General features: G+C 38.3%; 1 protein-coding gene across 2 annotated transcripts in view; it reads right to left on the reverse strand.

Annotated features, from left to right (window-relative positions):
* Window positions 1-417: 417 nt before the first annotated feature.
* Window positions 418-13,656, reverse strand: part of rgs6 (regulator of G protein signaling 6) — a 174,855-nt gene continuing 161,616 nt past the window's right edge. For both annotated transcript variants that reach the window (XM_051960918.1, XM_051960919.1), the window contains exons 15-18: window positions 6,682-6,868; window positions 4,826-4,915; window positions 4,400-4,453; window positions 418-1,462 (exon numbers count right to left, since the gene is read on the reverse strand). In XM_051960918.1, the coding sequence (XP_051816878.1) occupies window positions 1,412-1,462; window positions 4,400-4,453; window positions 4,826-4,915; window positions 6,682-6,868 (382 nt within the window). In that variant the 3' untranslated portion in view covers window positions 418-1,411. The remainder of the gene's footprint in view (window positions 1,463-4,399; window positions 4,454-4,825; window positions 4,916-6,681; window positions 6,869-13,656) is intronic.

Genomic DNA, 13,656 nt, shown 5'->3' on the forward strand with positions numbered 1-13,656 from the left:
GTCCAGTGTCTAATGGTGATCTAAATTCAACTTCAAAATAATAATTTGAAGGATCTAATGGTGGCCACAACCGGGTTTGAACCACTGACTTTCTGATCAGTAGTCGAGACTTAACCATTGTGTCACTGCTTTCATGTTACACTGCATGTGAATATGAGTTCCCACAATTCATCCAGTCATATTGTCAGGTGGGACACTTTATGGTGCTTCAAATTCGTGCTCCATGTGCACCTGCCCCTCCAAAGGTCTCTGCACGGCCCTGATAGCAACAGAAGGAAAAGATGTCCTTGCATTTACAGCTTAGAATGTGGCATTTGGTTCAGTTACCCCGGGAACTTCCTAGAAACTTCATGTGAATTTCTTTGCTGGTTCTGGAGAAATTAAATGATGAAAAAAAAAAGGTCCAAATACCTTACGTTATTGTGCATTCCTCTTTTATTTTCATGGTCCTCTTTACATAAGGTGGAGAATGGTTAGAAGTCAGCCCACTAAACCTTATTGTGGCACCCTGAAGTGGAATGTTTAGAAGATATAATAAAGCCTCACATTTGTTCCACTTGCTCACTTAAAGTAATGCAAAATGATCAACTCACCATTTCATGACACAATTTCATTTGTGAGTGTACCCACTGGTGGTTTAAAAATCAAGTCATCTCTGATTCACTCAGACATTTGAATATTTGGGTTAAAACTGCATTTTTGTGTTGAGAATGATATTAAATGTGAGCACACACTGGAGCCAACTAAAGCAGTGTTGGACATACAGAGGCTTATCTTGTGTCATACAATAGTAGATTGATCTAAAAGCTCATTTGCTGAAAACCTGATGTACTACTCCATTTGTCCCATCATTAAAGAAGGCAATCCAGCATCAGTTCTGCTGTGAATGTTTACTGTCAACCCACCTATCCTCCTTCCCTTATATCATCCTAGTGAAAGATGTGAGATAAAACAACTGGCTACAGCATTAATCTAAGTCTTATTTTGACATTAGTCAAAGCATTCAAGCATTCCATGTTTATATCACTGAAAGTAAAGCAATAGCCTCTTCAGCTACCATATTAACGTGAGCGTATATAGTAGATAGAGAGAAGCGACTGTGCCTGACCTTGTTTAGTTCAGGCATTTGAGTAGAAACCTCCTAAGAAGAGTAACATTGTTTATCATCTACACTGTAACAGCACTGTCTTGGTGTCAGGTCTGGTGACTTATTGCATGCTGTCGGTCCTCTTGAGCTGATCAAGTGAGTTCCAGACGTGGTCGCATTTTGCTCCAGCAGTCTAAGCTTGTTTGGCACCCTCAGCCGCCTCCCTCAGCCACATCCACATAGCCCAGGGTCCTTCTCCACCTACTACCCACAGGTAAGCAGCTCTTCTGGGTATGGTTCCTCCTACTCTTCATCCAGGCCTTGTCAGGATGACTGCATGAGGCCCGTCAGTCGTTTGCCCGTCAGTGACTTGCCCTGAGAGGAAACAGAGAGCAAAGCAGGTGAGGGTGGCAGCTGTCAAAATGCCGTCAACTCAGCTTTCTTGAGGATTTAGAGAGAGCACAGTGGGAGGCGAGCTGAAAGAAAAGAAAAGCCCTGTCTGCAAATAATACATTAAAGCTTAATGTAGGGATAGATGGTGATGAAAGGATGGTCAGTGAATGAATAAAAAGAAGTGGTAACACAATGACAGATTCAATAGGTAGCATGTGAAGTCCAGTAAGACTAACATAATATTTAATTATTGATTCTTACATTTCATGCTCACAATACATCTGCAAGATATTTTTGTGATTTTTGAGAAGTTTGTGCACACAAGCAGCTTCAGTGAAAAGTATAATAACTGCCATAGGGCAGAACAGACCTGTGAGGCCAGAATGTGTTAATCCCTTAACTAGAATTGTGAAAGCTTTCTTTCCTGTGTTTATCCTGAAACTTTACTTCAATATTCCTGCAAGCAATTGCTTGTTCAGTCATGCAGCTGGACAAATTAATTTCTGCAATGGACAACTAGGCACCACACCACTTCTTATAACCACTATTAAGAAAAAGAAGATGTCCCTTAAGTGAAGGGGCCAACATCAGTCAGCTGTTTCAATTAAAGAGTACAGACATCACAACGTTTGCAAGTGTAATGTGATGTTGCCACCTTCAGGATTATGATAATTAAAATGGCAAAAAAGCAACTTTGTGACAAATATACATAAAGAGTCTGTCTCATAATGAATTATGCAGTAGGTATCAATCAATCAATCAATCAATCAACCAAAAAATTATTTATAGAGCACTTTACAACACTCATGGTGACCAAAGTGCTTTCCAATTAAAAACAAACAATAAAATAAGAAAAAAAAAGCAGATTAAAAGAAAGCAACAATAGAACATGTCAGGAAAATAAAATCAGATAAAATAAGATAAAATAGAATAAAATAAAATAAAATGTCACCACATTACTGTGTAATAAAAGCCAGTCTGAAAGATATGTTTTTAGCCGTGCTTTGAACAAGCCAAAGTCAGTGATGGTGCCAGGGGGCAGTTTGTTCAGAGTCTTGGCCCAGCAACTGAAAAGGCTTGATCCCCCCAGTGTTTATACCTGGCCCAGGGACTTCCAGAAACAGCTGGTTAGAGGACCTTAACTACCTGTTTGGGTTTTGGACAGAGAGAAGTTCCGTTAAATAAATAGGCACCAGAACATTGAGGGCTTTAAAAACAAAATGGAAAATTTTAAAATCAATCCTAAAAGAAACTGGAAGCCAGTGGAGGGAGAACAGGACTGGGATGATGTGCTGATGCCTTGGAGTGTTCGTCAGGAAACGAGCTGCCGCAATTTGCACCAACTGGAAGCGGCTCAGGGCCGACAGGGAAACACCGACAAAAAGGGCATTGCAATAATCTAGACGTGAGCTAATAAAAGCATGAATAGTCCTTTCAAGGTCAGTGCAACTAAAAAAGGCTTTACTTTAGATAAAAGATGTAGCTATGTGTTCACAGAGCAGACATAAGCATAGAAACTGACACACATGGAGCTAGGACATCTTTAATCCACTACTAGTATATCTTCTTTACTGCAATATTTTTGCAGTATCTTTGTTCAAAATCCCATATATTCTACTGCAGGGGCAAAACCGGCCCACAAGAGGGTCCACTTTCTTGTAACCGAATGCCAAATGCAATCATTTCTCTGGTAAACAAATCTACCCACAAGTATAAATAAAGTAACTTTGAACCTTGAATCCAAAATTACTAAGGGGGAAATGAATACTTGCGGTGAAAATAATAATAATAATAACTTTATTTATAAAGCGCTTTCCGTCAAGGTGCTGTACACAGAAATAAAAACAATAAAAACAGATAAATAAAAACAGATAAAAACAATAAAAACAGATAAAAACAATAAAAACAGAACAATATGTAGAGACATTGAACATTGTCCGATATAATGTCAGTCAGCAGCTTCAGTATGACAGACTTTGGTTTGGTTGAACCCTATTGTAAATGCACTGTCACAACTTTTATGCATTTTTTATGTATACATTTTATACATTTACAAGACAGCGGGACAACTCAACCTTTTCCTTTATAGTTTCTACTTTAGTATGTGTGGTGTGTTGGTTCAGGTGGTCAGGATTGCATGATGTAGAAATGAATGTAAAGTTTAAAAAATTACTAAATATTGACAAAAATATTGTAAAATACTATGTTGTTGAGTTCCAGATACCTGTGACTAAATGTTTTGTGCTTTTGTACATACATTGTGATCTGTAAGTTGTCATATGTAACTGATAAACTGAGGCATAATATTGTTGAAATTTCACTTAATTTTCTAAAGAAATTTCAGTTTATTCATGATATTTTATAAATATCATGTGAACATTTTATAACATTATAACATTTTATTCATTAAATGTGAACATTTTCAGAATGTACTTTTTTAAAACTAAAGCAAAGGGGGGGGGGGGGGGGGAATCATTATTTATTGCTTATTATGCTGTTATTTTAGTGGTCTGGCCCACTAGAGATGGGATGCTTCAGATCTGCGGTTGCTGTCCCACCAGCTGGCTTAGTCTCCATCATGTTCACTGTGGGATGCTGCTGCTGACCTTCCTCCAGCCCAGATGGGTCCCCCCACATAAAGAGCCAGGTTCTGCTCTTGCAAGTTTCTTCCCATTAAAAGGGTGTTTTTCTTGCCACTGTCGCCTTAGGGTATGCGCTGGATGTTCAGACATATGGGTTTTGTAAAGCGTCTTGAGACAATTTGACCTGTAATTGGCCACATATAAACTGAATCGAATTGAACTGAAAAAATAGAGATCAAAGTGGGCTGTAGGTAGCCCTGAACTGAAATTAGTTTGACTCTCCTGTTCTACTGAATGCAGTTTTCAGCTTTTAAAGCAGAGGAAATGGGACACTCACCACACTGCGAGTGAACTTCTCCAGAGAGGTGCGTCTCCCCTGCTCCATCTCAGGCTATAGGGTAAAGAAAAAGTAAAATGATTTCTCTCCATCCAAGGGTCATTTCAAATTCCAAAATTACACAAAATTCAATCATATTTAATTTTTTTTTAACAGATTACAGTTCTGTGTAATTCTTGCAGCTGCATTGGGAAAAAAATTTTCCACTTTCCATTCAATCAGTGGTTGTTGGTAGTTGTCATATCAGCATAATTAATGCAAAATCAGTGACTGACGCGCATCCCTTAAAATGTCTCAGTGATGCCTCTGTATAAAGCCACCATCAGTTCCTGCATTGCCAGCACTATCTGCAGTAAGCTTATTCAAAATCTAGGTATGTACACAAAAGCTGAGTCTTTGATTGATGGCAAACATAGAAACACATACTTTCTTCCTTGCCATCAGCAGGTCCTGGTATACATTGGAGCGCAAGAAACGTGTGTAGCTGTCACTTTTCATCAGCTTATAAATGTGGTCCTAAATGAACAGAAAGATGGACACACAGAGAGAAAGAACAAGAAATTCATATGTTGACCAGCAGAAAGAGGAGGATGATTCTGCTCTGTATTTACACTGCCGTTCAAAAGTTTGGAGTCACTTCAAAATGTCCTTATTTTTGAAAGAAAAGCATTTTTTTCAAATTAAGATAGCATTAAATGAATCAGAAATGCAGTGTAGACATTGTTAATGTGGTAAATGACTATTCTAGCTGGAAACAGTTGATTTTTAATGGAACATAGGGGTGCAGAGGAACATTTCCAGCAACCATCACTCCTGTGTTCTAATGCTACATTGTGTTAGCTAATGGTGTTGAAAGGCTACAACAGTACAGTAGTATTTATGGCTCTGTGCTCATGATGTTCTGAACTTGCAAAGCACGTTAAACTAAACTTGACAGTGGCACAGGGAGAGTGTGCCATTATTTAACTGTTCCCTTATAAGCCTGTAACAGATAAGAACATTCAATAGACATGACACATCATCCAATGCTTCCATCTTCCCTCTATTCTCATCTGTCTATGAGCCAGGTGTTTTCTTTAGAAATCACTCCAACATGAACCCATTAGTTGATTCAGGTAAAGCATTTAAGTCCGACAAATTGGACAGACAGAGAGACCCTGAAAAGGTTTCTATGATGCAGATAACTTGAAAAGAAAAATGAAAGCATAGATATGAACACCCTAAATGGTACATAGATTAAGGCCCCTTATAGACAGTATACCTATTTGGATCCTTTTATCTAAGGATGAGAAATATTGATGAACACATTTAAGGAAATTGGTCCACAGTCTGGGAAACATGCTTATTTGATTTTTTTGAGAGAGACTGATGGGAAAACCAAAATATTTATGTCTGTTTGTTAAATATGAAGGTACAGACAGTAGCCTGCTAGCTTAGCATAAAGCTCAGCATAGAAATAGTACTGCATGCAAGCCAACAGCTGTTTTTAGACTTAAATTTTGTGCAACTGAATATGATAATTTGCAGCTTAGGACAGCAGGCTTGCTGTTTCTAAATTCTCTTCTAACTCAACAGTGTTTCATAAATGTCCATCTACTGTAATATTGATGAACACTGCAAAGAATGGAATTAGTATATTTTGCAGTTTCATAATGGAGATGTATGGATAGTCAGGTGGGCTACACAGTGTCTTGGTGGTTAGCACTGTTGCCTTACAGCTAAAAGATCCCTAGTTCGCATCCCGGCCTTCCCGGGATCTTTCTGCATGAAGTTTGCATGTTCTCCCTATGTAGGTAATGCAGCTTCCCCTCACAGTCCAAAAATATGCTGAGGTTAACTGTTAACTCTAAATTGTCTCTAAGTGTGAATGCGAGTGTGATTATTTGTCTCTATATGTAGCCCTGTGATGGACTGGTGTTCCCTGCCTTCACCCTAAGTCAGCTGGGACAGACTCCAGCCCCTCCAGGGACCCTAATGAGGATTAAGTGGTGTATAGATAATGGCTGGATGGATGGATGGATGGATGGATGGATGGATAGACAGGTGGATAAAAACAGGTAATAACACTTCAATGCCATAGTAATTTTAATTATCATTAATCATGAGATCAGACCACTTCTCACTAGAGAGACGTCATAATTATGACCCAAACTGAAGTAAATGTCAATCATTATATCACTCCTTCTATAGTATCCATATTTTATGTTTTCAAATGCTCACTTTACAATAAATTATTAAATATGTCCTGGTAAAGCAATTAATTGACTGTAAAGTCACAGCACCTGTGCATCCTCGTAGCTATATCGTCCAGGGTCTTTCAGGTTCTGACTGGTGCGTTCATAGCTGTGGGAGTCCAGGTTAATGGAGCTTGGTGCTCCTTCTGCCAGGAACTCTGCCCAGATATCCTGAGCCCTCTGTCCAACCTCCTGCTGGGGCATCCTCTTCAGGTCCTGCACTGCCAGCCAGAACCTCCAACCATGCAAAATCAAATACACATCAGTGGATGTTGAGACTGAGTGTTAGAAGCCCTATTTTGTGTTGATATTAAATTATACTTTTGCCATTTTCTAATTTGTGAAGGTGATGTAAAGCACTTCTTTTGTCTTTTGAATAATATTTTAGGTAATTAGTGTTGGATTTCTTGATAGTTAACTGACATGATAGAAGGAAGGGGTGAGGCATAGCCTCTGTTTCTTTCAACAAACATAAAGGAAAACATGGCATCAGCAGTCTGTGACCTCATGTTAGATGTTTGTCTTACTTAAAGTGAGAATAAATCTACCAAATAAAGGCAACATTATAAGTCGTGCCATGTTGAGTTTTGGAATGTGAGTCTAAAAGCAGAGCCCTCTTAAGGCAGAACAGTGCAAAAGAAGTTGCAAGAACAGGGAACGACAGAATATCTATCTGCTAAACAATATATAGAAGATATTTGTCAGATTATTTGCGAGAGATTAAGACCAGTTCTGAAGATATTTCAGAGTTGGGTGAGGCAGATTCATTTGTTTAAGATATCTGAACCACTGAATGCTATTTTCTTGGTATACATGAAGTAGTGAAGATTAAGTCTCACATACACTACCGGTCAAAAGTTTTAGAACATCAAAGTTTTTCCATTTTTTTTTATTGGACATTATGCATGTTAATGTCTCATTGTACTCTGAAATGAAAGCATAGAATAAATAAACAAATTAAGTTTTTTTTAAATCCATTGAGAAACCAAAATCTTATCTACACTTCTGACTCATCAAAGTAGTCACTTTTTGCCAGATTTAACAGCTGAGCACACTCTGCTTTCACTCTTCTGTCCAGTTCATCCCAAACCAGCTCCATGGGGTTTAAGTCTGGAGACTGCACTGGCCACTCCATGTTTTCAAGCTTACCATCTCAGGTAGTTCTGTCATAGCTTGGACTTATGTTTTGAGTCATTATTTTGCTGTAGGATGAACCCCTGACCAACTAGGAACATACCAGAGGGTACTACATAGCACTGCAGAATGCTGTGGTAGCCATTTTGGTTCAAGGTACCGCTCACTCTGTACAAGTCACCGACCCTGGATCCAGCAAAACAGCCCCAGACCATCATGCTTCCTCCTCCATGTTTGACAGTTGATGTCACACTGAGGAACCATCTTTTCACCTACTTGATGATGTACAAAAATCCTGCATGATGAACCAAAGATGTCAAATTTTGATTCATCAGTCCATGATACCTTCTTCCAGTCTTCAGTAGTCTATTGGTGGTGTTTCATGTCCCAGGCAAGCCTCTTTTTCTTCTTCTGACATCTCAGCAATGGCTTTCTTGCTGTAACTCGACCTGTCAAACTTGCAACTTTGAATCTTCTCTCCACAGTTGAAACTGAGATCACTACGACCACTATTAAGCCGTGCTTGAAGCTGTTGTCCTATGAGCCCCCTATCACCAAGCTGTTGACTCAGAAACTTGTCTTCTCATTTTGTTGTGGCTTTGGGTCTTCCAGACCTCTTCCTATCAGAGTTTACCCTAGTTTCTGAGTGCCTTTTGATGGTGAAGAAAACTGTTTTCACTGACACCTTGTCTTTCTCGGCATTGTTTCTGTAGGAAAGATCTGCATTTTTATGTGTTATGATGGTCTGTCTCTCTTCTATTGTTAATTGTCTTTTCCCTGTCATTGTAATAGCAACACACTACTTTCTGCAGTGCAATACTGTTCAAATAATGCTCTGGAGAGTATGGTGTCATGGTGTGTTCCAACACTACTTTTATGCAGACAGAGAGAATTATAAGCTATCAAAAAAGTTGGGACACTATTAGGATTTGGTAGCACCAACTTTCAATGCTTGATCAGCCTCCACTGAAGCAATACAGCTTTAAGTTGCAAACCCATTTCTTCTTCCCTGAAAAAGGCATTTCGCATAATTCTAAAACATACATTGTTTTTCAGTTTTGGGTAACCTTACCTTTTTTTTGTAAACTCTGGCAGTTCACCACTTGCCTTTGTACCATTTCAAGCTATTCATTGGACTTGAACTACTTGAATTTCAATGAAGGAATGAAGCATTCTAAAACATTTGACCAGTTGTGTATTTCTGATGACTGTGTTGCAACAACACACAGTTTAGATATTTAACTTGAGAATAAATGATGAGACCGGACTTTGTTGAACACTAGAAGCAGCAGAGAGCAACTAATGACTGTCTCAAATATTAGTTTGTATCTATATTTATCTGTGGACTGGTTTCGCAATCTATAGAGGAAAAGCACTGGGCCTGTTTCTCTCACTCACTGTCATTCTCTCTTTCTGTAGTGCTCCTCTCAAAGCTGCTTCATAAAACCAAAAGCAATTAAAGTTCCACAGACAGAAAACCAGACAGAGGAAGAGATAGGGCTGAGGAGGCTGCTGGGAAAGCCAGAGGGTGAACATAATACATGTGAATGCTCTCTCCTTCTGTTTGCGTGTATTTTTCTGTGTTTATCTCCCTCAGGCTCAGAGATATCAACAACCTCAATACTATCACTTCATCCCCACACTTTCATTCCTGACACGTTTTTCCTTCTCTCTTGCTATAGCTTTCAGAGACACTCTCTCTTTCACTCACACATTATAAAATTACCAACTTATTGCTGCTCTGGTGCATACAGGGCCAAACATGATGTAGTGTAGCTGTACATCTACTGAAGGATGAATTTAATATTTATTCTGTGAGTCAAGAAACAATAACTACAAAATAAACAGACTTATTCATTTAGAGTAAAAGATGCACTTGCAGTTTTTTCAACAAACACACACATTAAGGTATAAAAGGCATGTTATCTTATTAAAAATCCCCCAAAATGCACCATTATTCACCCAGGAAGTGGGAATTCTGTGTTACTTGCAGTTCATTCATGAAAATGAACCAAATCAAAGCTTAAAATCATGATATTTAATTTATTTAATTCTACATGTCAAGAACTTTCCAAGAATATACTGTTTCCCACAGAGCCTGTAAAAAACTAACACAAAAATTTTGTAGTCCTTGGTAGAACTAAGAAGCCATAATTGACTCAGCTGTGACCAGTCACAAAAAAAAAAAAATTTAATGATAAATTTTTAATATTGTACAAAAGACATTTTGTCATTGTCTTATCTTATAGCCATGATTGCATTTTTTTTCCATAGATGTGCAGGACTTTAGATTTCTTCAAATGATGATTCCACAGTGAGAAAAAATGGACATGTTGTGTTGTGCGTTCTGTCGTGTGTTCTGTCCTTCAGAAACATAGTGGTTTAAATGAGTACCACAGTTTGACTTTTAAAACAAAAATATAAATAAATAATTACTATTAATAATACTAGATTAAACAAAGTAGTCACTTGAAGAGCTAAACAGTGCCAGGCAGTTTTTGTTTTTCTGCACTGTGCTGAGCCATGCTAACTGATTTCTCTCAGTAGTTTCATTCTTAATGCACATGGCAGCAGAGTGATACACTGTCTGTCCAAACAAAGTTGCTGGATTTAACTAAGTAAATAAGCAAGAGCATTCCATTGGATAATTACTTCAGTGATGAATATGTTTCAGGAGGCAACAACTTATTTATCCCTAGCTGATGCAGTGAGGAGCTTCTTATATCTTAAATAGCCATGTCGGAAGACATATCCTGTGGTCATGGAAAGGATGTTAATCTGTCTCAGAAGGGTCAAATTATTGGCTTGCATCAAGTAAGAAAACAACTAAGGACTTTTGTGAAACTACTAAAATCAGATGAAGAATCATCCATCTCATTATTGAAACCTGAAGGATAATGGTGAACCATCATCTTAGAGGAAGAAATGTGGAGGAGGAACAAACTCTTGAACTAGAAAAGCACTCAGAGAGTGCAGACCTCTGCCAAGGATAGAGAGGAAAACAGGAAACCCATGCAGTAAAGGATCATGAGCTGGAATTGAACCTGTGTCTCTGACACAGTTCTGTTTACGAATCACCTTCTTAACCAGTTGAACCAGTTGTTATCTGGACACATTGCTCCAATTAGTTGAACTACATACTAACCTATGATGTTTTTTGTCATACTTTGGACCACATACTAAAACATACTAAAAAATTCAAAGTGATCCAGAATCCAGGATCCTTTCTGGATCGCCACCAAAATTAAATCACCTCTTCCTCTTACCATAATCTACATCCCCTCAAAATTTCATGTGAATCTGCCCAGGCGTTTTTGAGTTATCTTGCTAACAGACAGACAGACAGACAGACACACAAACGCCGGGTGTCACTTAACCTCCTTGGCGGAGGTAAAGATCATGATCTGAGATCATTTAAACATTTCATGAAATCATATCATAGGAAATCGACAGTAGAACTCACACCGAAGTTTAATAGTGACAGTAAGAGCATTTCCACATGCACAATGCAAAGGGAACTCAAGCTGTGTAGCTCTAAGAAAACCACTGATCAATGAGGCTTATTAAAAAAAAAAGGCTTCAATTTGCTATGAAGCATAAAGATTGGACTCTGGAACAATGGAAGAAGGTCATGTGGTCTGATTAGTCCAGATTTACTCTGTTCCAAAGTGATGGGCGCATCAGGGTAAGAAGAGTGGCGGATGAAGTGATGCTCTCTTGGGGGTTCAGTGTTATAATCTGGGGTTGCTGCAGTTGGTCATGTCAAGGTTCAGCAACATTATGTGTCCAAAGAATGAGGTCAGCTGACTACCTGAATATACTGAATAATCAAGTCTTCCCATCAAGGAGTTTTCATTTCCTGATAGCACGGGCATATACTGAGATGAAAATGACAGGATTCATGGGGCTCACTTTATGAATGAGTGGATCAGGAAGTATGACACATCATTTTCACACATGGATTGGCCTCCATAGAGTCCAGACCTCAGCCCCATTGAGAATCTTTGGGATGTGCTGGAGAAGACTTTGCGCAGTGGTCCAACTCTCCCATCATCAATATAAGATTTTGGCAGAAAATGTATCCAGCACTGGACAGAAATAAATGTTGTGACATTGAAGACGCTTATCAAAATAATGCCACAGTGAATGTGTGCCGTACTCAAAGCTGAAGGCGGTTCCATGAAATATTAGAGTGTACGACTTTTTTTTGGACAGGGAGTATATTTTAGAAATTTCACATTCAGCAAATACGTCCACAGTTAATCTTACATTTTATAACAGATCTACCAAGAAGGTAAACACTATAGTTTGAATGCTGTTTTGGTTCTAACACATTTATTTTCCAGTCTCATTTATGTCCTTATGTCTCTATCCTGCTGTTTTAATCCTGAAGTTGCATTTCATCATCTTTTTTCTACCCCTTTGTTCCTCATTGTTGAAGGTTTCACTATGTTAAACGTTCTTAAAGAAAACAGTTACAAATTTATCTTGCTGAGCAAAATCAGAAATTAATTATATCTCCAAGTGCGAAGATAATCTGTGTAACAAAGTAGCTAAACAGGACCCTTGTACCTATCCATGATTTTCTGGTAATTTTGTGCTAATGCAAATTATATTTCTGTGGGTTGTGTTCTTTTCTTGGTGTGTTTAAGGTTTCAGGTAACTGGGATCTGGCAAACCTTCACTTAATTGTTGTTCTGTCTGTACAGCGTTCAAGTGGTATGCTGGAACATGAAGGATGCCAAAACAAAAAAGTAGTTGGTTTTTTCTCAGGGTAATAAAGTCTTTTTATAACTGTTTTGCACCCCTCACAGTGTCACTAGTAAAAATGCACACGTTCTGCTAAACTGCTTTATTGTTACCAGATGAATTACCAACACTGAGTTGGATTTATAGTGCAGAAGAAGCTCTCTTTACTTGCCCACAAAAGCAGAGTTATTTAAGGTTTTAAACAAGCAGCTGTAACTGACTTTACCCATAATATGACATAGATAACAGGTTACAGACGCTTCAGGGTTTCCAGGAAGAATATTTCTGTTATTGTTTACATTTAAAGGTCTTCGTAATCTGTAGTTAACTGATGTAATCTGCAAATACAGACTCCAGTCTCGTCCACATATGCACAGATGTTTTTATTCCCTCAAAAATTACGTCTACACAAGCACCTATAGGTGATACAACGATTAATCGATAAGTTGTCGACTACTGAACTACTTTCCTAAACCTGTTCCTTCATGGATTCTTTTTGTTTGTATCTGTCTGTGCGTGTGTGTGTGTGTGTGTGTGTGTGTGTGTGTGTGTGTGTGTGTGTGTGTGTGTGTGTGTGTGTGTGTGTGTGTGTGTGTGTTTGTTTGTGTGTGTACATAACGATACCAAGAACCAAATATTATTTCTAGTGTTTTGCAGACTGACAATGATCTCAACATAGAACTGATCCAAATGTTCATTTAATGTCCAAATACCGTTTTATTATTGTTCAGTTATTTTTTTTGTGTGTGTACTATCACTTTTATGCATTGCTTGTTAAATAGAGCTTGTTTTTGCTTACAACCTGCACTCCTTTTTATTTTTATCTGCTGTATGTACATACTGGAAGTGTCTGCATTGTCACACATGTAGTGTGCTTTATGGATGTGGTGTGTACTTTAATTATTTCCTGTTTACAACTGGCTTCACTGCAAACAGAACATTCACTCTGTGACCAGTCATTGCATTTACGAAACGTTATAATAAGTAGACCAGGGGGGTCAAATTCATCTGAGTTCAGGTCCACATTCAGCCCAGTTTGATCTCAAGTGTTCTGGCCCAGTAAAATCACAGCATAATAACCTATAACCTACTCCTAAGGAATTATCTTTTTACAAAACACTATAAACAAGCTGAAATTTC

This window comes from Acanthochromis polyacanthus, chromosome 16 (genome assembly GCF_021347895.1).
Source record: "Acanthochromis polyacanthus isolate Apoly-LR-REF ecotype Palm Island chromosome 16, KAUST_Apoly_ChrSc, whole genome shotgun sequence".
NCBI lineage: Eukaryota > Metazoa > Chordata > Actinopteri > Pomacentridae > Acanthochromis > Acanthochromis polyacanthus.